The sequence below is a fragment of the Acanthaster planci genome, linkage group LG02, assembly GCF_054643075.1.
Source record: "Acanthaster planci isolate LZ-2023a linkage group LG02, COTS_SCS, whole genome shotgun sequence".
Classification (NCBI taxonomy): Eukaryota; Metazoa; Echinodermata; class Asteroidea; order Valvatida; family Acanthasteridae; genus Acanthaster; species Acanthaster planci.
In genome coordinates this window covers 142,518-167,720 of record NC_141778.1, presented here as the reverse complement: position 1 = coordinate 167,720, position 25,203 = coordinate 142,518, and the positions used below count along the sequence as shown (strand labels likewise).

Below are 25,203 nucleotides of genomic sequence, written 5' to 3'. Positions count from 1 at the left end.
CTTCAATTCGATACATGGGCAACCTTATTATATCGTACTTTCCGTAGACATGGCGACCGTGGAAAGTCCCTCAAATGTACTGACATATTTCTCGAAACTTCTTGGAGTCCGCGAGGCAGAAGTAAGACTAAGATCAGTGTTGATTTTTGTTAGAAATGAAAGCTGTCTGTCTTTATTAATGAATATTTCCATGTCGTGTTTTGGAGATTTAAAGCTTAAACTAGGCTAACCAGCTAACGCCGTGTCAGGCAACAAGTGTACAATGTACATGTACGTGTACATAGGCCACATTACTTTGAGAACTCTAAAGCCACTAGGCCTACTCCGTCATACTCCGTGGGACTTAGAGAAGACCAGGTTTACATGGCGTCCTAAAGCTCTCAGGTTTTGGAATCGAATTTTGTTGTGAAATGGTTCACAGATATTAAACCAAATTTTCCCCTGTCAGCAAACCTGCTTAGGGCCTACCTCCTAATCCTATAAAGTGGGATAACCAAGGTTCAGAGCATGAGCTGGAGTATTTTTAAATAAAAATGTAATTTTTGTTCACGAATTTCTCGCTTCCACCCATTGACTGTTACTCCATTCATGCCGTTTGTGTTTATCAGACTGCGCATGCGTCCAACCCACCAATGACTGCACTTTCTGCGCGTTTTGGTTCGACCATTTTCGGTGGCGGGTTTTGATCGTGAGACCATCCTGGCTGCTGCTATGACCTGGAAACACACATTGGGCAAGACGTGCGACATGTATGTTTAGCTAGGACAAATACAACACAAGATGTTATCCCCTTCCACCACAAAAATTTGATTTAAAAACCCCATAGCGTTACGATGCCATGTAAACCTTGTTTTCTCTAACTGTCACACGGAGTATGGCGGAGTAGAAACTTAAGAGTTGTCAAAGTAGGCCTACATCATGCACATGTAGGCCCAATGGAGTCGGTCATACTAATTACCGTCAACACACTGCCAATACATTGTCAACACAGCGTTGACACCTCGAAAACGTGCTAAAACCAAAGAAGCGGTACTTGACCGTAAAGTGTTCGCAGAATGGATATTTTGCCTAAACCTCAACATGTTAGACTCTGGAAAATTGCCATTTTAATTTAACTGAAATCGCCTCCTTCGAACAGCTCAGAAATCAGCAGCCATGTTACCTCTTGGGCAGCTTAAGACCATACCATTTTGCCAGAGGGGTGCTAATATTATATGACAAAGAAACAGGGAAGTCATTACCATGCTTTTTTTCGTAAAGTTTATATATTTTTATTTTTCTTAAGATTGAGTAATTGTCCCTTTTCGTATTTTAATAATAACAGTGTTGAATAAAATCTGTGATGTTGTTTCTGTGATATTGATTTTTACTCTCTTAAAAAAGTATTTTAATTTACAGCCATTTCGTTTAAACTTCTGGGTGTGAATGTGCCTTCAATACACCAAGTATTGCGGGGCAGGGAGGGGACAACAAAAAATTACAAAAAAATGTCAGAAGAGCTGAAAAGGATATAATCGGTGTACTTATTTGTAAAATATTAGCAGCAAAACCCTTTGAAAATACCGCACAATAAAAGCAAAGATCTTGGGACCATGAGTAGACTTTTGTTATTTGTTCCCCCCATTATTAAGTTGAATAAGCCCGAAACTGCATTTGCTTTTTGGCTTTGCACCCCCACATACACTGAATAATAAAGCACATCATTGGCAAAAGACATGTTAATGTTTTAACTCCTTATTTGTATAAAATAGTCTGTGAAGAAATGTCCAACATTTCGGAGATTCCCCCACAATAGGTAGGAAATCAGGAAAGCACAGTGATTTTACTGATAATTGGGGGAGATGAATAGTCCGATCATCCACAAAACATACACATTTCATAATAGGAAGTAATGGTAGTTAAAAATTAAAAAAAAATGAAATTTACAAAACACTACTCACAACATGATCCAAGCAATGCACCAACCATCTGAACTACCAGTTGATGCCCTTTGTTGCATTACCCGCATACCCACACCTAAATGGTAGAGTCCAAGCCCCATGAGAAGGCAAGATGGCGGCAAATAGCTTCGCTGCAACGGATCATTTTTTTGTGCGATAAAACTCCATTTTGAAAATTTATTTGTGACTTCCAACTACTGGACATGCTGGAAAGTCTCTTTCATCCCAAGTACAGTATTAGACTTCTACACGTACGTGTATGCCTCTTTTGCTGATTGAACTTGTATTCTCGAGGTGTTGACATTGTGTTGACATTACTGTCATGTGTTGACAATGTGTTGACGGTAATTAGTAAGACCCTTCTTGAAAAACTATAGAGTCGACAGGGATTTTGTGTTGACAGTAATTAGTAAGACCCTTCTTGAAAAACTATAGAGTCGACAGGGATTTTGTGTTGACGGTAATTAGTAAGACCCTTCTTGAAAAACTATAGAGTCGACAGGGATTTTGTGTTGACAGTAATTAGTAAGACCCTTCTTGAAAACTATAAAATTGACGGGGATTTTGTTCAAGATTTGCAATGTATGTTGCCCCAAGAGACTAGGGGCTTGAACATATTTTTTTCCCGTGTCACAAAACAAATTTTCTTCAAGTTCGCAGATCACTGGTCTGTTGCCATTGGGGAACACATCCTGTCCCACAAATATATTCCAGTGGATGTGATCAAGCTTCCTTTGCGCTCTTCATTCTGTTCTATGCATGTTAACGCACTTTCATTCAGCTTCAGTGGTGTGTTTTTTCAAAGCCATTTGTTTTGCGTAAATTTCTGTGACGGGAGAAATTGGCAAAGTTTGATTTTAATGTGACAAATCAGTAATCACCCTTTAGGTGCTCATCCTGAAGTTAAACTTCCATCCTCCGTATTTTAGTGAAAATTACCTTTAGGCTGTTTGGGTAACTGTATCCAAGTGTCCTAAAACAATCAAGCTTTGCTGGGGTGAAGTACATGTACATATGTACATGTAGAAACGGGACAAAGCAGCGGGATGGTGTGGGGATGGTGCAAAGTGGCGATAGTGTGAAGTAAGGGGCGAAGTGACACGGGATGAAGTGGAAATAGGGCTAAGTGACTGACACCCTAATGGAAATAGGGAGCCTGCATGTATTGCCGTTTCTGATGAAGATGAAGGATGCCTGGGCTTGGCCATCAGTGTTCCAGATATCAGTTATGACGCCTCTCATTTCATCAGATGTTGTGAAATAATTCAGTGCTTTTCACTTCAGGAAGTAAGAACCCTAAAAGTTCATTTTCATCTTATGGCTCATATTTTGTAGAACCTGCCCTATTTTCAGAAAGACTGTATTCTACGTGGTGTTGTAAGGCTTGTGGAAACAGTATTGTTTTGCATACCTTAAATGTAAGATCTTGGTTGTACGTGTATGGGTTTCTTGATAAAGTAACCAGTTTCTATTTTTTAAAAGATTTTGCATTCTCATGCCTGCAGTATATTATGTTACATGCATGTACGGTACATGTACTGGTATGAATTAATCACAAATGCGTACATGTACTGGCATGAGTTAATCACAAATGCGTGCATCTGAATTACATGTATACATTTTAATTTTGTTTTTGAATTTCTGTTATATTTCAGATCACCTTCTTAATATGCCAGTTCACAGCATTCTTCTATTCCTATCTGTTTCGATGGTACTTAAATCCAAGGAAGGTGTCTGCAACAACGCGGCACATTAGCCAAGTTCTCCTTGGCATTTTAATGGCATGCGTGTCATTTGGATGGTAAGACATGTAACATTTCACCAGACACTTACACAAGTATGTATGTTTGTACCATGTATGCAGTCAGTGTCATGCACTTCACTGATCAGTGTGCAACCTTGTCTCTTTATACTCATGTACATGTACATTCTTTCCGCACATTAATTCAAGCTTCCTTTATACATGTTTTCCCTCCCTTTTTACATGTACCGGTACATGTATACATGTATGGTAATTCATGTATGTATGTGTTCATTGTACATGTATTGTACAAAATGGCTCTTATGAAATCCTTATTACTGACCATAATGTACTCATTGGCCATTACATCATTCCGAGTGCTGTTTGCCATGCAACATGTACTGAACGTGTGCATGTACATGTACTGTACAGTATATGTTGGTATTTTGCATTTGTAATACCCAACTTGAGACTGGAATGTTTTCAGTACAAGTTTACACATGGATGTTATCTGCATAGAATCATACTGGAAATACATACACTGTGTACAAAAATGTACCCTGCTATGTACTTTTACAAGGTGTGAGCACTAAGTTATACTGGCAAGCCTGTGTTGCCAAGTAAATATTTGTCTTTACCTGAAGCTTTGGCAAAGGGATTTGTATTAACCCACTTCTTAGTGCTTACAACCACAGTTATGATGAGAAGGGCAAAGTCCTTCTACATGTACATGTATATGACAGAAAAGTGTGCAGAAGTTTAAGCATAGCCAACTGGTTTTATGCATACATGTACAGTACATGTATGTGAAATTTTGGTATTAGCACATGTACGTGTACATGTGGCTATACTACACTAGCCTGTTGGTTTGCAAAGCATGTCCTTGGGAAAAACTCTGAAAGTAACAGTACATGTACATGTAGATACTTCAGTCCTTTTGGTTTAAGGCATGTGATTGCACTCCTACTCCATTGCACTCCTAAAAGCTTCCCGAGAAGTGCAAATAATTGCACGGCTGAAACTGTCTGTACCGCACTTTCTCGGCATAAGTTTACTTTATAATTATTCTTCACAATTTGTGAAAAAAATGGAACAAAAAGAATCAAACAGTAGGCCTACCTAAGAGTTAGTGATGACAGAATCGGTTTTTATTCTCCCGGCGAAACGGTTGACATGGTTGAGTGCAACAGCTCTGTCAGTGTACAATCGTTCAGCACACGCACGTCGCACAGGGCGGCAGCAACTTTTGCTGCATGCGTAATGCTACATACACTAGACTGTACATGGCTTACATGCTTCTACACGTCAAATGCAGTGCTACGAGATCACACCAGTTTTCAGTCAAATTTTCCGAAAGGATTCCCTGATTATCCCAAGTTTTTTGTGGAGATGTCTGTCCTGTAAGTCGTTCCGATCACAACAATGGTATTTTTCAGAAAAAAAATTGGGCTTTTACTTGCATCTGCACGAAGTGATCTCCAGAAGTCGACATGCTTTCATGATGCAGGCTCCTGCGCCCTATGCGTAGTGAAACAACGAATTCCTTGAAGTTGAGACTGGGACCAGACCAATCAATCATGATGCACAACACAGTGCGTGAAAGCCATGGAGAGATCATGCCAGCGTGGATCACAGCAGATTTTTGTGTGCAGACACGTAAACATCCTGATGTTTCCCGATAAACTTTTTAGCGTTATGAACGGAAATAACTCACAGGAAGGAGATCTGGCAAAGAGAAACCTCTGGAAAATCGGGAGATTTATTTGAAAAATTTAATGGAGAATTGGAGTGACCTTGTGGCTCAGAGGAGCTCTGCATGGTCCGTCAAGGCTCGTATTATGGAAAGGGCATGATTCTGTGACTGTCATCAAACCTTGAATCTGTTCACATGTATTGGACATATCTCTTTGAGTTTGCTTGAAGTAAGCGGGTGTGATCTGAAACTGTTGCATTATTTTTTGTTGGTTTTGTTGATTGTATGTACAAAATGTTTACCCAATTTTATCTTTCTATTTTACAATGTCTTGATTGACCCAGGGTTTGGATTAATTTTTCAAAATCACACACCTAAAAAAAATGCACACCTGGAAATGTCCAGGAGTGCTTTTTTCACATGCCTGCAATTCCCAAATCACAAGGACTGATACTTTGTCCACCACAACAAGTAGTCTAGTGGGAACCTTTTACAATACGTACATAAATTGACCATTTGTAACTCACATTGTAAGGTAAAAGATATTATTATCCCGAATTCATGGCAGTAATATTCAAAGGGGGAACCTTGGTATTCTACAAATACTGCATAAGGCATATTGCTACAGTATGCATGGGCATGGTGGTTGTGGCACGGCATCTGCTTGGAATGTCAAAGCAGTGTTCACTAGTACACTTCCTTATATGACTCGTACATATACAAATGTGTACATGTATGTTTGTACGTGTACATGTACTTACAGTGTACATAATTTTTTGGTGGGAATTCGCACATTTTCATCTTTCTGTCAAAGCATTGATTTGCTTCTGGAAATTGACGTTTTCCTGGTACCACCCCATCGCTTCCCTTCCTTCAGTGTCTTCATCAGTGTGTTTCTTTGCTTTTTATTATTTTGCACTTTGTTAGCATCATGAAAGACATCCAGGAACCCAATTTGTTTTACGTTTATGTACATTTACAAGCTTACTTGTCAAATTCTGATTTTCCATATTTGCCATAACATGCATAATACATGTATGTACATGTACCACAGCATTCCCAAGAGGCTCTTCTGTACGTAATGTACATGTACGTTGTACATGTATGTACATGTACATATGTACAATGTACATGTACACGTAAGTACGGGTATGTACTCTTGACTGAATGTGCAACATCAGTGGGAAACATTACACTGTACGTGTACATGTACCAGTACCTTGTTTATTAATAGAATGTACATGTACATGTACATGTATACATGTACTTGGCAAAAAATGCCAATTTTTTCTGAATGTAAGTATATTAAACCAGCGATGTACAAATTATCGTGGAAATTAATTTGAAACTGAGTTTGTACATGTACATGTTTGCCCACCCATTGCTGTGATACACGCTTGGATGCGTTGGTGCATGGACTGAATTTGCCTCCTGATGGTAATCTGAGGTAGAGTGTGCCACTCATCGATAAAAGCAGTGGCAAGTTTTTGAGCTGTTCTACATGTTCTAGGCACCACTGGACATGACCAAATACAGCAATTGAGTTCATCCTGCGCATGCTTGATTGGGCTTACCGGTAGGTCTGGACTGAAGGCAGGCCACGGTGCAAGTTCAGTGAGATTGTCCTCAAGATACTGCATAATCACTCTGGCTTGAGGTTGTGCACTGTGACCTGACCTTAGTTCTGAACTTGTGGAATAGTAACTGAAATAAATAATTGATACTTCTCAACTTGTCCAACGGGTTTCACTGAACTTAAATTTATTATGAAATTCCGGAACTTGTTTAAAACTTGTTGAAGAGTTTGCATAAATTAAATAAATCGTATATTTAAAGTGTAACACCATTTACTACTATTTAAAAATTAGGAACTTTGAAATACTAGTTTACAAATCAACCAATCAGATATGAGGATTTATGCAGGTATTGTTTAAAACAAATGATAAATGCTTCATTTTTGTGCAGTGGTAAGAATAATTTCAAAAGGTGACAGGTGAAATGTTCCATTCCACAGGTGAATTGCACTCATAAACATTCGTTATTTGTATGATAAATACATTAATAAACAGGGATCTGCCGCTGCCGGTCGGGCCCGACCGGCACGCAGAATTGCTGACCAAATCAACTTTTCCGACCGGCACGTATTCCCGATAAGAACCCAAATAAAATAGCATCTTGGTCGAGGGATCGATAGTGAAGATATGAAGATCGTGAAGAAACCGTAAAATTTCTTCGTAAATTTCACTTTGCACTGCCATGCATATCGTCTGCGCATCCACGTACGTGCATATGCAACACATCTGGACCAAATATTAACATGAACCAATAGGAGGCTTTGTTACGCGCAATGCACGTGTACATAGTGCGTAACGAATCTTTCCATTGGTTGGAAGGCCACACATAGGCTTGCATATGCAACGCTCTCAGTGCGCGAAGATCGGAAAACCCCCTCTCCATGATGTACAGGGTTGTTTGTCCAGTTCTGCATTTTACCCAGTAACATTCGGTGCATGTATTTTCTGTTCGATGTTGCATGAAAACGATCACTGCAATTGTTTTTTAAACCAATGATCGCACCCCATCGTTAATTGTTGTTTATCCCACGGTGAAAATATTAACTCCACAATTTTTTTATTCAAAAGTAACAACATGATTTTGCCTTTTCCGTAAATGAGTTCTATATGGCAAGATACACGCGCTCAGTATGCACGTGACACATGGCCAGATGTGTCAGAAAAGCAAATGGCCAATCTACATTATGTTCATGTAGACTTTAAAATGACTGTTCAGAAAATCCCTGCACACATTTATGAATGTCGTTATCCCATATGCATACTGTACGAACTTTCGTACAAAGAAAATAAGGAAAATATTCTGCCAAGATTTTGCATGTTTCGCCTTATTTTCAACACGCAAAAAAAATGAAAAATTATTTGAATAGCAATGAAAAATTATGGGCATCATAGAGATAGAAACTAATTCAATATTTAAGGGATTTACAGAATAAAATCAATATTTATTTCTACTCTTTTTTTCTAATTCAATTGCCCGTCTAAAATTATCACCTCATCCTAGTTGACCAAAATTACAAATTTTCAATTTTTTTATTAAATTTCAGAAATTTCAGACATGAGATCCCTAATTCTAGGCTGTGTATACACAGCTGAAAACACCCAGAAAGTGCTGTTTCCGGCCATCTGGGGGCTTTTAGATTCCCAAAATTTTCTGGTACACTTCGTGCCAACCGATGGTGGCGCTCCGCTTAGATAGTCCTGCCGGCACTAAAACCATCCTGGGCAGAACCCTGAATACAGATCTATTAAAATTATGAAAATATGTACCGTACATATTTTAAGCAGGTTTGTGAGAACTGGTCATACATGTGGTTTTACGTTTACGTGTACCGAGGCATGACAGATGCAACATTCCATACTTCAATGTACCATTGGCTTCTTACTGAGGTACAAATGCGAGCCTCTACATGTACAGTACTTGTATGTATACTTGTACATACTGTGCATGTAACACAATATGTACATCCATGTTCTATGGTACATGTATCACTGGCTACTTTTCCTTTGGGCAGTGCTGTGTTCTCGTCAGCTACCCTCCATCCTCAAGACATGTTCAGTGTTGCATTCTAGTTTGGCTGAATGCATTCAGGTAGCAAAGACTGAAACCCTTTGTTTTGCATTCTCTCATCTCTCTACAGGGGTATTTTTCATATTCTTATTGGAGCTGGTGTCAGCTTGCTGATGATCTTCACCATTGACCCTAAAGTTGTTCAGTACTACGTCTTTGCATTTGCCATGATACATTTATCATGGGTTCATCTGTACATGCAAGTTCGCAATGCTGGAGTAGGAAATCTGGACTATATTGGGTGAGTCGCTTCCCTTCGCCAAGTACAATGTACATATACATGTAGCTTGCCTTTGAGTGAGTACTTTGTTGTGTTTAAGGTTCAGTTAACACAGTAAATACATGAGAAATTAGGAAACTGTAATTATCAGCAATTAAGCAACACTTATATGAACTTTGTAAACACAGAAACATCTTGTTGGTTTGAAATTGGTAAAGTAGTCAAAACGCATGTATACATGTACATGAGTCCAGTCCAAAAGAATGTTCAATTGATCAAATAAAATCAAGTAAACTCAGCACTCTCATGTTGTTTAGCTCTACCAGTACTCAAATTACATGCAGTAGTCTTTGGCCCAAGTAGGTTTTCTGGTTTGTCTCTTGGGATGGTTCTGTGGTTTAAGTGTGCTGAATTTCGAAAGGGTGGCAGGCCTTAATGTTTGTGAATTTGTAGAAAGGTGTGTGGCATTTCATGTTCTGCCATCATCAAGTAGGTAAGTGGACGGACCTTTAGATCTGGTGTGAGGGTCCATAGCGGTTACAGCCCTTATGCACATGTCTAGGATGCTTGACACACATATTGTCCTCTCCTGTCTGGAAACGGGGTTGTACTGCACCATGCTTCTGGTCTGTGTTCTGCTTGTAATTCCACTGATGATGTTCCACTCAGCTGTGGATATCAGGCGATGTACATGTACAGTGGCCAGTCTCTGTTTGCCGAATGTTCAGGTTCATAGTCATGGGCCGGTTATTTAGTAGTTCTGCTAGTGACTTGCAAGTGGTAGCGTGTGCAATTGCTCGATATGCTGTCAGTAGTTCCAGAGTTGCAGCTTTCCAAGGTTTGTGTTCACGAGTCGCAATTTGGAGGGCTTGCTTAAGAACGTGATTAAATTGCTCAATGAGACCGTTTGCCTGCGGGTGGTACAGAGATGTGCGAATGTGTTCTATTCCTCTTTGGCTCAAGTACGACTGAAAGTCGGCAGAAATGAACTACGTTCCATGGTCCGAAACCAGTTCATCAGGAAGCCCTTCCCACGTGAAAAGAGAGTGAAGCATGGAGCAGACGGACCGTGAAGTGGCCATAGCTGTAAAGGTAATTTTTGGCCTTTTACTGTAGTAGTCCATAACGATAAGTAAAAATCTGCAGTTGTGGGAGCCATGTTCAATGGGACCGCAAATGTCAACAGCTAACTTTTGCCACGGTTTTGCAGGAAGGGGAACAGGCTGTAGTGGCAGAGTGGGAGTATACATGTACACTGCCTTGTCAAAAGCTTGACAAGCAGAACAGTTGTGAATTTGGTGCTCGATCTGTTTGTCCATTCCTGGCCATCAGTAGCATTCACGTAGGCGTTGTTTCGTACGAACGATGCCTTGGTGCCCTTGATGTGTAATGGTAATTAGGCCAGGCTGAAGAGCACATAGAAAAACGAAGCTATCGCCTCGCATAACACAGTTATCAACAACTGAAAGTCCATCCTTGAGGGTGAAGTACATGTAGGGTTGTATCTCTGCGGTAATTTTCTACTAAGAGGGCCAACCAGAGATGATGTAGTCAGACACAGGTTGAAGGACTGCATCTGTCACTGTTGCAGTGTGGAGTTCAGTCTTTGTGACAGCAGAAGTATCGACCAGTAAGGCTCAGATCCACTGAACAATAATTTCATCATCCTGGTAACACCAGGATGATGAAATTATTGTTCAGTGGATGGTGTTCAGTAGTTCGAGTTGTAATAGGGAGTGGCAATCTGGATAGAGCATCAGCCACTCGATTGTGTGCTCCAGCAGTTGAAGTTGAAGTTCAGCAAGCGTGCGGCCCATTTGGCAATGCGCATTGGTTTGTGACTACAGTAAACTCCGGCTAAGTCGGAACTCTCAGGAATCAAGAAATTTTGATGACTTACACAAATGCCAACTTGTGCTGTAAGTCTTCATTTTTCTGACTTACACGTACAGTACACATGTATTGCCTATGTACATGTACATTATGATTCCTTACACTAATTCAATGGCTTTGATTTACCCTGGTTTATTTCTACCTCCATGGTCGATCCCAGCAAATTCGTTCTCGATTATTATCCTCACGGGCTGCAAATTTGATAATTGATCATGTGCTCCTAAGGACGAAGCAAGGACGGCAAGCCACTGCATATCACATCACGACTTGACAGTGCAGTACGTACATGTACGTGATACAGTTACGGGCGTGTAATGCTTTGGATCTCTTGTGAGACGTACAGTGGTGTGGAATGTACCCAGAACTGTAATGAGCTTGTGATGGTATGTAGTAAGTTTAGATGTTGTAGGTTGCAAGGCCTCAAGTGTGAAGAACTTTCCAAGTGTAGATGCAGGAATTATTGACACTGCAGCACCAGTGCCAATAATCATGGTAAGTGGAACAGATGAGCCAAGAATGACAGGCACTTGCCACTGTCCACATGCAAAATGTGCTGGATTGTCAGGACATTGGAATCACTGTATGCAGGAAGACTGACATGATCCTCTTCAGTGTGTAAACCATGAACTGGATAGCTTGTACATGTACATGTAGACCTGAGCATAATGTCACAGTTTACGGCATTTAGTGCGTGTACATGTACAGTGTAGCATTTCTAGCTTTGCAGTTCAAGTTGTTCACCACATCAGTAACAATACTGTGTCTACCGTTGCTAGTTTCTTGATCAGCAGTAGTATGATTTTAGCACAGTTGGCGATGTTTGGGAGGCCTACGGCATTTAACTGTGTGTACATCAGCATCTGCTGTATGAACAGAGTTCTCTCCAATGATTTTGGACTCTGGCCAGGCTGACTCAACTTGTCAGGCAATGGTGATTGCATTTGCGAGTGTTAGCTCTGGTTCCAGAAGAAGTCTCTCTTGAATCTGCGTTGAGTATGTGCGTTCAATGAATTGATCTCTGATCATCTCATCTGATGTGTTATCGAAGTTGCAGGAGGATGCAAGTGCACGTACATTGTGTATTTCATGAATGTAATCCTCAACAGATTCCCCTGGCAATTGGGAACGTCTGTGAAATTTGTACTGTTCAGCCACAGCGTTCAGTTTTGTCTGGAAGTGTCTGTCAAGGGCATGGAGAGCAGCTTCATATTCGTCAGCATCATCTGTATTCTCTTGCGGTAATGTATGGAACATCCGCTGACCTTCAGTACCAAGGCAATGCAGAAACAGTGGAGGTTTATGAACAGCAGAGCATTAGCACCTGATGCAATTGTGTATGTTTCAAAGATACCGCGCCACTGTATCCATGGAACGGGCGCAGTTCCAGGTGTTATTAGAACAAACAGAGGGAGTGGAAACGATGCTATAGCGTAAAGACACTTAAGTGCGTTCTGTCCTCCCTCGTTACCAAATTATGTTGTGTTCAAGGTTCAGTAAACACAGTAAATGCACGAGAAATTAGGAAATACTCAGAACGATTACCCAGCTTTTTTCCACTATCTCCAACATGGCGCAGCATGTCTCCCTCCTCTCTCCTGAGGGCGCCATTCATATAACATGGACACAACATACATGTACATGTACTTCCCCATTGTCAATAAGCCTGCCTTTGGATGAGTACATGTACTTCCCCATTGTCAATTACATACAATTGTAGCTTACCCTTCAGTAAGTACATGTAGTTCCCAATTGTCAACTAGCCTACCTTTGGTTGAGTACTTCCTCATTGTCATAAACTTGGCCTTTAAGTAGGTACATGTACATGTACTTGCTCATTGTCAACTAGCCTGCCTTTGGGTTATTACCTCCCCATTGTCAACAAGCTTACCTTTGGTTGAGCATCTCACGATCAGTGTATATCTTCCTTCCAAAACGTAAACCAGAAAATAGTGATATTTCCTACTTTACCAAACAAAATAAAAGAGAATGAGGTGAAACAGCATCTCATAAGATTGCAAGGGTCAAAAATCTGAAAGTATACAAGTTCCTAGCATGTACATGTACATACATGTACATGTACATTTGCATATAACATTGAGGACAAAACACAGATAGAACTGGATGTTTCCCTGCCACATTGTCAGAGTATTAACAATCTGGAATATGTTTCCTTATATCCTTACATCTGCACAATGTTGTTTTTAAAAAATATTTTGTTCCTTTGCATACATGTACTTGTATTTACTTTGCATGCATTTTCAAAGTCTGAAGATAAGTACAGTGTAGATTTCTGTGGTTTCAGAAAATCAGCCCCCTCCTCAGAAAATAAACACAGTCAACAAACATGTACATGTATATTTACATTCTTTGTTGTTACACGTATAAAGGATAAATAACATTGCCTTTCTGAGACTGAAAATTCAAGAGCAACCAAAAATGCAAAGTACTTGTACGTGTAGTTTGCTTGAGATCAGTATCCCCTAGTACCGGTACATGTGCTTTAGTATTAATTGCAATGTACTGTTTATGTGTGCCTTCGTTTAACAGACCCATGATGATTCTCACTGTAAAGACAAGCAGTCTTGCCTTCAGCATTCATGATGGTAAGTAGGCCCTACATGCAGTACACACAGAGCTAATGTGAATGTGTCAGATGAATTACATGTACAGAACTTTGCTCTTTATAGACCTACATGTACATGTATGTGTACATGTATCTGCTGACTTGATACCAGACAGTTCAGTATACATGTATTATGGAAGCTGTGACATGAACTTACATTTTGTAAATGTACATGTATCTGTCAATTTTTACTTATTTCACCTTGCAGGATTCACCAAAGATGAGTCAAAACTGAACAGCTTGCAGAAACAATTAGTTGTCAGGTATGAACGTAAATAATTGGTTACATTATCATGTAAGTCACTACACTTATAGTACAGTCGATTCTCGTTGTGAAAACGGCTATTCCAAAATTTCTGTTATAACTGACATGTACTGTACATGTACACACATCTGTGGTCCTGACAAAAATGTCCACATTTGTGTTAAAACAAACTCACATTGTACGATATTTTTGTTGCAACGACAGGATTTGTGACTCTGTTGCCTGAAAACCAATTTTTGATGACCCATTTTTAACCACTTCGCACCGGTGGCAGTCATCAATGTTGATGGTGCCGGGGTGGGATAATTATCATTTGTTTTTCTGTTTTCAAAATTCCTAGGTGAGACTTTAGGCTATGCATGTTGGAAGTACATGTACTAACTATGGACAAGTTTGCGGTGACACCATGTGGATATACATGTATTTCTCTTTTGTGAGTGTGTGTGGTTCAAAGAAGAACCGGGGTTCACTCGACATTTCGGACAGTGTGCTCTGTCTGTCTTCAGGAGAAAGAGTGCCGAACTCATGCGTGTGTGGCCTTTAAGTACTGGTTGGGAGGATTGAGTGTAGTGGGAACTTGTTGATTGGATGATGTCCTCAACTGGGATCGACTTGGGTGGGAGGGCAAAGTTCTTACCCAAGGACAAGACTTTGTTCTCCGTGCTAGAGAGTCTCCGGTTAAGGTTCACCACTGTCTCCTTGAAGATGGAGCCAGCACTACAACACCTCAGCAAGACCGCATTCTATCTCCTTCCTTGACGTCAAGGTCCACCAGTGTGCAGATGGTTCCCTCGGGCACTCTGTCTACCGTAAGCCCACCCACACAGACCTGTACCTGTACCTTTCCATCATCCCAGCATAAAATCTTCAGTCATCCGTACCCTGATCCAACGAGTACACAAGATCTGCGATCAAGAATACTTACAAGATGAACTCCAGCACATCTCAATGGCACTCCAGCTCAAAGGATATCATTGGCGCTAAGTCAAGACTCAAAAACACCCTGACTGTCGGGTTGACTTTACCCAAAGTCAACCCCCAACTATAAGGACATAGTCAACCTCCCATTCATAGGTAGTACGTCATACAAGATCCAACGGATCCTCAATTAAGCTAGCATCAAGGTGTATCACTCATCGATCAAGAAAATCCAAGCCAGCCTGCAGACCCACAAGGACAAGCAAGACCACAAGACCAAAGCTGGTGTGTATAGGATCCCCTGCGAATGTGGGAAGGTGTATATTGGCGAGACTGGAAGAGATCTCTCTACCAGAGTCAAAGAGCACACTGCCCATGGCTGCAGAGGAGACTATGACAAATCGGCCATAGTGAAGCACTCACATGCTGAAGACCACATCATCAACTGGAAAGCAGCAGAACGCATCGTTCCTGTCAACAGATGGCACCCTAGATTCATCAGAGAAGCCATCAAGATCTGCAGACACAACACAGTATCCCAAGACATGGGCTTCAACATAAGCAACATCTGGTGCCCCCTACTACCCAGCCAGACCAATGGGTCCTCTATACCCACGGTCCACAACCCTCTCCCCACGACACCTACGTCAACAGTGACACTCATCACCGAGCCCACCAACAGCAACCCACAGGATTAGGATCCAAGCACCAGTTAAGCTATTCCGCCTCATCGAGTTCCCACTACAATCAATCCTCCCAACCAGTACTTAAAGGCCACACACGCAAGAGTTCGGCACACTTTCTCCTGAAGACGGACAGAGCACACTGTCCGAAACGTCGAGTGAACCCCGGATCTTCTTTGAACCACACACACTCACAAAAGAGAAATATATCCACATGGTGTCACCGCAAACTTGTCCATAGTTCCAAATTCCTATCTTCATTTACTGGACACTTACACCCACACAAAGGACTGTCTGGTTTCTGCTCTAATCTGACAGACAACATCAATTGATGCTGGAGTATTTCAGCCAGGCCTGTTTAATTTCCTTTTGTTCATGAAACTGGCACAGTGCGCGCTGACCTCTTTTAGTAGAGGCCAGATTAGTGTGCGGTGGTGGAGCGCTTTTGTCCCCGGTGGTAATTCACTTGCGCTAAATCCCCAAAACTGTGGTATACTGTTTCAAAACAAGGCTGGATTATCTCCACTATTGAGAGTAGCCTGGTCTTTTGTTACAAGGTCTAGTTCCCTTTGTCAGATTTCAGAGACCCTGGCCACACGTATAAAGAATATGTGGAAACCCCGGTGGCAAGTGGACAATGGGCGTTTACGAGTCACGGTGGTGAAAATTCTTGTGCAGTGCACCTCACTGGTTCCCACTGGGCCAAACCATTGCCAAAAAAAGGCGTGATGGCAACTAGTCATTGTACATATTACAGGCACAAAGTGTCGCACATTGCATTTCATTATATGTGAATGCAGCGTTCAGTTGTGAGTTGAAAACATCACCAGTACAAAATTACTGCAAGTTCATTCACACAAATTGATTTCATGTCTACGTTTGTTTTTTCTGTGTTCATAAATTTAATTTTAGGTGGTACTGCTTGAATTCGAAGCGAGTGTGTTTCCACAAAATTTCCAGCCACAGCATGAGGCTTATCACCCGCTTTCCATTATACATCACGTACTGGTACACTAAACAATGGGATATGCAGATATCGTTCACCAGTTTCCTATCATGACATGCGTAGTGCACAATTAAAAATCAATGATTTTTACACTGATTATGCAAACACACAACAAAACGTCCCTTCCCAATTCTGATAAAATACAACCCAATAAATTTGCTGATTCTCGCTTCTCAAGAGCCTAACTAATTGCCCACACTGAATTACATGTATCCATATTGCTTTTAAAAAGATCTAGCGTGACCACCAATGAGATTGTGCGCTTTCATGATGTACATTTTGCCAGACGGTTATCCAATCACAATATTCCCTCATGACGCCATACAACTTCATTCCAGTGGGTACGATCTTGCTGCTCCGTATTGTTTCCCACCATGCCTTGCACGATCTAACCCCTGATATGGTATAATTTAGATATCTCACTATTTGGGATATTTGAATGAGGACTTTAGTTAGTGTTTACGAGTGATGCAGAGTTATGCTTGCGTGACGTGCAAGAAATTAAGTGGGCACGAGTGCAGCTTTTGAAATACGCTCGTGATTGAATTTACATTTATGTACATGTCATTTTCGTATGCTACATGTACACGACAAGGGGCTAGTGAGGAAATGTGCACGCAGCCCATGGAGTCGAGGTTGGACATCATACTTCTTCAGCAGCTGCACTGTGGTTGGCGAGTGAACTCAGAATATCGATCAATCATGGTCAAGCAGCTAGTGCCGAACATCAAAAGACAGGCAGAAGTTTAAAACGAGAGCTTCTATGTCTGTTTGCAACAGAACATAGGGCTTTTTTGCATTTCTGAGCTTTTCAATGAAAATGCCTTGGTTATGATTGCATACTACATGTATATCTGCAAAGTTTCAACCCGCTGGGACAATCACTTCAGGAAATATAGGGCTTGAAAGGTCACACCTTTGATGTCACGTGACTTCTGAACTGATGATGACCGTCATCATCCCATGACGTCAATTTTCGTGGATCACGCATTCCCCTCTAGATATCTGCAAAGTTTCATCTCAATGGGATATTTACTTCAAGAAATATAGGGCTTAAGAGTTTGCACATTAAATGCCCTGTGACGTGACACTGATGGCGTCATGATCACAATTTTCTTGACGGCTCCACTGTGTTCAAAACCAATAGGGAAAAATAAGTACTCAAAATTGAATAAAAAATCATTTGATGACGTCATCATGACGTCGTGCTTCGCGGCACATCTTTGCCCTAGGGTCCTTGCTTGAGGCAACTTTGATGAAGATTGACCCTTGCAAAGGGACTAAAGTGCTCCGGAGAAGAACTGTACCAAAGAAGTAGAAACAAGAAGAAGAAAACGAAAGCTTCTATGTCTGTTTGCAACAGAACACAGGGTTTTTTGCTTTTCATTGAAAATGTCATTGTCATGATGGCATATCTGCAAAGTTACATCCCGCTGGGACAGGTACTTTTGGAGATATAAGGCTTTAAAGGATGCACCTTTCATGGCACGTGACTTGCCAATTGATGACGTCATCATCCCATGAGGTCAATTTTCGTCTATCACACATCTCCTTTCAGATATCTGCAAAGTCTCAACCCGCTGGGACATGTGCTTTTAGAGATATAGGGCTTTAAATGATGTATCTTTAATCTCACGTGACCTGTCAACTGATAACATCGCCATCCCATGAGGTCAATTTTTGTCTGTCACACATCCCCTTTCAGATATCTGCTAAGTCTCAACCAGCTATGTACATGTAGCACAGAAAGTGCAGACAAAAACTGGCAATTGGGAAAGTTTTGTAATACATATACTTTTGCCTACCAGAACCAGTTCCAGCACTTCATCCATCCAACTTCTTAACCCAGCTGCCCGGCGCTGCACTATGTGTAGCTGTTGGGCCCAGTGCACCCTTGCTTATGAATTGCAAAAAAGCCAAAAGAAGAAAGAAAAAAAAAAAACCTTGACTGAAAAATGCCTTTTTCGCAAAATTCGAAAAAGCTAAAAAAAAAACCTTGACGAAAAGAATGCCTTTTCCATAACTTGTGGAAAAGCCAAAAAAATATCTTGACAAAACAAACAACTTTCTCGCAAAATGTGATAAAGCCAATAAAAATGTCTCTCCTTGACTAACGTGTACATGTAGTTTGTGTTGGAAAGACTACTTACTGCATAGGGGGTTTCAGCTGAGGAGTCCTGAAATTCTTGCAGGCCTACGTGTGCATGCCGTTTAGTAAGCTTTGTCCTTATTCATGGCAATCTGAAGTCTTTAAAAAAATCCCTGGATCGGTGCTTTCACATGTATTTGCGTTTTATCTCCCATGTACATCAAAGATGTTGTCATACGGTATGAAGTTTATTATTCTAAACACATCACAATATATTTAATTAATCATATTAACCGAGAGATCTTTTTGGCATTGTTAACATCAACCACGTTCACATGTACAATGTGTGCACGTATAGTACATGTACATGTTAATGTACATTGTACATGGCTTTACACATAATGGACCTATCCATACAATGCACCGAAGCCATTGCATCGTTCCACCTAAAACAAATTTCGGATGCAATAAATGTTTCTACTAGGTCCCGCGGATTTCGTAGTAATGAGAGTCGACTGTACATCACAGTTTACTGCTAATTTTTGAATGAGCATTTTCTCGACACTTTTTCCTTCTCACAGGGAATTCATTCTATGTCACAAAATGTGAAAACTTGGGAAAACTACTGTAAATTGGGAAAATATTTTCTAACAAATGAGAAAAGCTTTTCACAGATTTTCCCTCAAGTTGTTAAAAATTTTGAAAGATTTTCCCACCATGGGAAATGATTTTCTCAGATTTCGTCACAAGTGGGAAAGATTTTCAGAGTTTCCTATAAATTGTCAAAACATTTTCATACCTCTTTCAAACTAGTGGGACATTATTTTCACACCTTGTGGAATGTGAGTGTTAATGTAAATATTCTTTTCACAAGTTTCCCCATTCCTATTCGCAGTGTTAATATTTCCAGTGTAATATCCTGTACATGTAAATTTGAAACAATGCCTCCATCTCATGTACTTTTAAAAATTATAGTGACACCTTTTTGCAGCCTCTGAATTCATGTTTATCAAGGTTATTTTGTCCAGTATCCCACAGGCCTTCCAGTCTTACATGTAAGTACATGTATTATCCTGCAGTTTGTAATAAAATTTAGGACCTCTATCAAGAATATGATGTCAAATGATTCACTTTCAGGCTTTCACACTGTCAATATTACTTTCTGTAAATAGTAAAAATCACTGTTTTGGTTTTTTTCAGGAGGTATCCTAGATTCCTGGAGTTCTGGAGTTATATCTTCAGCCCTCAAGGTCTTCTTGTTGGACCAATCTGCTACTTCTCCAACTATGTGGATTTTATCCAGGGAAATAACTTTATTCGGAAGGTCAAAAATGAGAGCGGAGAAGAGAGGATAGTCTATGAAGAGCCTTCTTCTATGGTAAAAAATTACCCCTAATGCCATGTATGTCTATCTTTGAAATTCATAGCAATAATGCATTCCTACTTGCTCTTCTTGATGCTTACAGACGGCCCTTCATGGACTCCCAATTCATGTTTACTCCACTGAATGGCAGCAAAAAGTCCTTCATGAACATCAAATGCTCCTACAGTCTCTTCTGAATACTTACATGTACAACCAACCCTTCCTTAACACTTAATGCATTCTTACAGTCTCTTCTGAATACCTACAAACAATCCTTCATGAACACCGAATGCATTCCTGTCATCTCTTCTGAATACCTACAAACAACCCTTCATGAACACCCAGTGCATTCCTATACAGTAGTCTGTTCTAAATACCGTTACTCTCCCACAAACTGTTCCCCTATTTGCATGTAGATGGTAGATTACACACATTGTACACAGCGTTTTGCATTCCACACGCGACCCCGTTGCTCTATGCTGCAACATGCCCTTGAACCGCAACTCCGAAGCACACTTCCAACTTAGTCATTTTCCCCCAAATCTTCTTCAGAGTCGATCCTACGTTCAGTCGCACATATAACCCTTACATTCGACCCACACAGACCCCCAACTCATACTTTATGTGTCCTGCCAAACCACATACCGAAAGCCTGTGTCTGGTCACGGCACAGCGAGGTCAATTACCTCCGCTCACCCTCAGTTTTACCCCGTAAGAATTACGTGTAGATTTCCTAGCCATCCAGAGACTAAGTGTTGTACACAACCCAATGTACCCAGAAAGGCTCACCTTTTCTTTTCCCTTGTTGACCTATTCCCCCTTGGCTCACCCACGAACAGCCTTTCACCCTCCCGCTCCCAAACTTCTCTGACCTTATCACTCTCTAGAAACTTAGTCTGTGAATACCAAGTGTGTACAAAATCCCCATAGACTTTTCTTCCATAGATTTTCTACATGTATGAACTATTCATAACTACCCCAATCCAGTGCTCCCATTGGCTAAGACACAGCCCCAAAAGTCTATATAAAGCGACCTGCTCCAGCGGTCAGCATCGATCATTCCCAAGCAGGCAGCTTTAGAGAAACAACTCCCTGACCGTTCGTTAGTGTATAGCTCCGATATGAACAACCTTTCTATCACTCCCAAATAAATACATGTAGCTCAGATTTGGATGAGCAGTAAGTGAGTAATATCCAGCCTTACAAGTAGCAGTTGCTCATTGTAAATATGGAGATGTAAATCATTCCTCGGGATAAATTAGTAGTGTGTCTACCAATGATTCTCATTCTTTATGATAACGACTCCCTATCCCAAGAGAGACTTTACAATACTTACAAACAGCCCTTCATGATCCTTGACGCCCACACGTACTGGGACAAGATGGGTGAGCTCATCTCCATGGGCCCTTACCGGAAATTGGCTGAGGACCCCACCGACCGGCTCTGCAGGAAGATCACAGCCTAGCTTCTCGCCCTTAACAAGTCCGGAGATCTTGACAATGCCAGCTACCGGAAGTTGCGCCCCACCAGCAAACAGCCTCCCCGGATGTATGGTCTACCCAAGATCCACAAGCCGGGGACACCCTTGAGACCCATCATTGCATGCGTGAGTTCCTTTGCCTACAACCTCTCCACGCATCTAGCTGGGATCCTGTCACATCTGACCGGTAGCACACCGAGCACCATGCCCAACTCCACAGCTTTTGCAGAGTCCCTCTGCCGGCAGCACATCGACAGCCATGAGGCGTTGATCACTTTCGACGTCCTGTCTTTGTTTAACAATGTCCCCATAGATGGCGCTTGCTGTGTGGTCCTTCGTCGCCTGAAGGAGGACCCTGAGTTGCCTCACCGGACATCGCTCTCCCCTGCCGAGATCGTCTCCCTGCTAGAGTTTGTCCTGTGTTCCACGTATTTCCTGTATGATGGAGCGTACTACGGACACACAGACGGAGCAGCCGTGGGTAGTCCGGTGTCAGCGGTTACTGCCAATCTGTACATGGAATCGTTCGAGGAGGAGGCCCTGCAGAGTTGCCCACCCGACTGCCATCCTACCCTGTGGAAGCGGTACGTCGATGACACCTTTGTCATTGCACCACGGAATCAAGCCAGCCGTCTACTCAACCACCTGAACAGCCTCAAGCCCAGCATCCAGTTCACCATCGAGAATGAGCAAGACAACAGCGTCGCATTCCTGGACACCATGGTCCACTGGGAACCCAACGGCAGCCTGACCAGCACTGTGTATCGCAAGCCTACCCACACCGACCAATACCTGGCCTTTGACTCACACCACCCAGTGTCCGTCAAGAGGGGCGTGGCCAAGTGCCTACATGACCGCGCCTCACGCCTAGTCACCAGACCGCGCCACACAGCCGCCGAGTCACCGCTGCCCTCACAGCGAACGGGTATCCAGCGTCCTTCATCCGGCAATCATCAAGACCCAAGACCAGCACCGAACTGGAGCGACCAGAGTACGAGGCTTTTACCGTTCTTCCCTTTGTGGACGGTATCTTCGGACGGCTGAAGAGGATCCTGGAGGACCACGGCGCTCACACCGTGTTCCGATCATCCATCACCTTGAGGAACCAACTCATGCTTCTTAAGGATCCCATCCCACCCGGAAGACGTAGAGGAGTGGTCTACAGGATACATGCGGTGACTGTGATAAGGTATACATCGGCGAAACTGGCAGATCAATCGGCGAGAGAATCAAGGAGCACCAGCACGACGTGAGACTCTCCCGTGTGGAGTCGTCAGGGGTAGCCGAGCACACCTGGGGAGCTGGTCTTCACCTCAATTGGGACGACGTGCAGTGCATGGACCAAGACCAGCATTGGTACACAAAACACGTCAAGGAGGCCATCCACATCCGCCTGAATAGACACAACATCAACAGGGACAGCGGCATCGACATCCCCGGGTTCTGGCTCCCCACCATCCGCCAACACATCCACCGGAGCACTGGAGCACAACAGAGCCACACCGAGGACTCGCCCCCTCACGCCCATGGAGTGGAGCGTGCGACCCCCGCTGAGGTCACCCGTACTGCTCCGCAATACACGGCGGGTGGCACGCGGTCCAGTGGTATACAGCGGACTCTGCAGCATCCAGACTTCAGTTGCCTGATGAAGGCTAGCAGCACCAGTAGCCAAAACGTCGCTACTAGCAACACAACACCGCGAGTCATCAATTATCTTTTTCCTGTATTTGTCATCCACCGCGGTGATTATGTTTATCTCTTCTATTGACCCAGTACATTCTTACAGTCTCTTTTGAATGCCTTCAAACATGCCTTTTTGAACACCAAGTGCATTCCTACAGTCTCTTCTGAATGCCAAGAAATAACCCATCATGGACTCCCAATGCATTCTTACAGTCTCTTCTGAATGCCAAGAAATAATCCATCATGGATTCCCAAAGCATTCCTACAGTCTTGTCTGATGCTTACAAACAGCCCTTCATTGACCTCAACGCATGCCTTCAACGCATGCATACACTTCTGAATGCCAACAAGCAACCTATCAGAGACTCCATAAATGCATTCGTACTCGTACATGTACTTCATGCCTTTGGATTTCCGTGTTTTGGAACCAGGTACCTGTTTTTCTAAAGGTCAGGTACTAATTTATACCCTTCAAATTGAAGACAAGCAAATAACCACATCTCTGTCAATGTATAGTCACTCATAATATTTTCCCCAGCCCATGGACGATTCTAAATGGCTACCATTGTTGCAATGGAACAAATCTTCAAGGGCTCTGTAGCCAATTCTTTGGGCATACTGCAACTTTGTACCAAATCTCATGCTTTTTTATGATAGGCACAAGTCTCCCAAATATATATGTAGGTTTCACATGGGGGGCTACCAAGGTGGAAACAAGTAACAGGTATTTACATTTCCTTAATTGGGAGGTACATGTACAGTGTAACACTTATAACAAGGTCCTTGGGACTTTTACAAATTACCTTATCATAATAGTTACCTCTTATTATCAGTAATGGAAAACAAAGGGTTGGGGCTTTAAATTAACCTTGCAACTATATACATGTAAATGTACATGACCTTGTGTTAAGGGTGCTCTTATCTGTGTTCGACTATTAATGCTTACCAATGGCCATTTGTGGTCGCTCATTGCCAGCTTAGAGTGTGTCACATGCCGGCTACATGTACAAAGTCTGTCACATGCCAGCTTAAGTCCGTCACGCGCCACCTACCGGGTACAGTTTGGCATATGCTTGTTGAAGTGTGTCACATACCAGGTTTAGTCTGTCACATGCCAGCTTATGTCTGTCATATGGCAGCTAAATTTGTTGCATGCCAGCTGACGTTTGTCCCGCACCAGCTTATAAAGTCCGTCATATGCCAGCTAAGCTCTGTCACATGCAAGCTGTAGTTCATCCCGTGGCAGCTTAAGTCTGTTCCATGCCAGTTTAAAGTTTCACATTAGAGGGGGCTGCCTACACTTTTGTTTAGAGTATACATGAAGATATTATTGGCAAATGGTAGGTCTGTGTGTATTGTTAATGGTAGGTTGCTTGTTAAATCATTAAGATGCCTTCAAATCACATCTCAATTCTTTTATTTCAGAGGGCTGTGACGATGAAATCACTCTTTGCGCTTTTCTGTGCTGTTATTCTCATGACTACTGTGCCTAAAGTGCCTATCATGGGCAACATATGTAAGTTAGTTAGAGGGGAAGTTGCATGCCTTGGTCAAACCAGTTTGAGACTTGAAATGTTCCAGTGTGTTACATACATTTTCATTTTATGTTAATGTAAAGAAATCATTTTCAATCTTATGGGCTTTCTGTGGGACATGTGTCTTACTGTGTTTTCATATCCTCATTATCTTATACACATGCCTTTATTGGCACAATGTGTGTGTAGACATACATTTGAAGAGTGTTTGAAGAATGTATGTATTGATGGTGTTCGATGTAATATAACTGCGTGTATTATTGTTTTTCTTTCCAGCTGCTGAAGTTCTGAAAAGTTCATCCATCCTGTACAGACTTGGTTATCTTCTAGTCTCTGTAGAAGTAGCGAAGTCAAAATACTTTTTTGGTTGGATGTGGGGTAAGTTTGATGTCAGCCTGTACTTTAGCATTTTTAAATATCTTTCCACTT

At 41.8% G+C, this 25,203-nt stretch overlaps 1 protein-coding gene across 1 annotated transcript in view; it reads left to right on the top strand.

Annotated features, from left to right (window-relative positions):
• LOC110987388 (membrane-bound glycerophospholipid O-acyltransferase 2-like) overlaps positions 1 to 25,203 on the top strand; it is a 59,906-nt gene continuing 34,703 nt past the window's right edge. The window contains exons 1-8 of the mRNA XM_022250082.2: positions 1 to 121; positions 3,596 to 3,741; positions 9,087 to 9,257; positions 13,677 to 13,732; positions 13,961 to 14,015; positions 19,914 to 20,091; positions 24,665 to 24,755; positions 25,051 to 25,152. Of these exons, the coding sequence (XP_022105774.1) occupies positions 50 to 121; positions 3,596 to 3,741; positions 9,087 to 9,257; positions 13,677 to 13,732; positions 13,961 to 14,015; positions 19,914 to 20,091; positions 24,665 to 24,755; positions 25,051 to 25,152 (871 nt within the window). The 5' untranslated portion in view covers positions 1 to 49. The remainder of the gene's footprint in view (positions 122 to 3,595; positions 3,742 to 9,086; positions 9,258 to 13,676; positions 13,733 to 13,960; positions 14,016 to 19,913; positions 20,092 to 24,664; positions 24,756 to 25,050; positions 25,153 to 25,203) is intronic.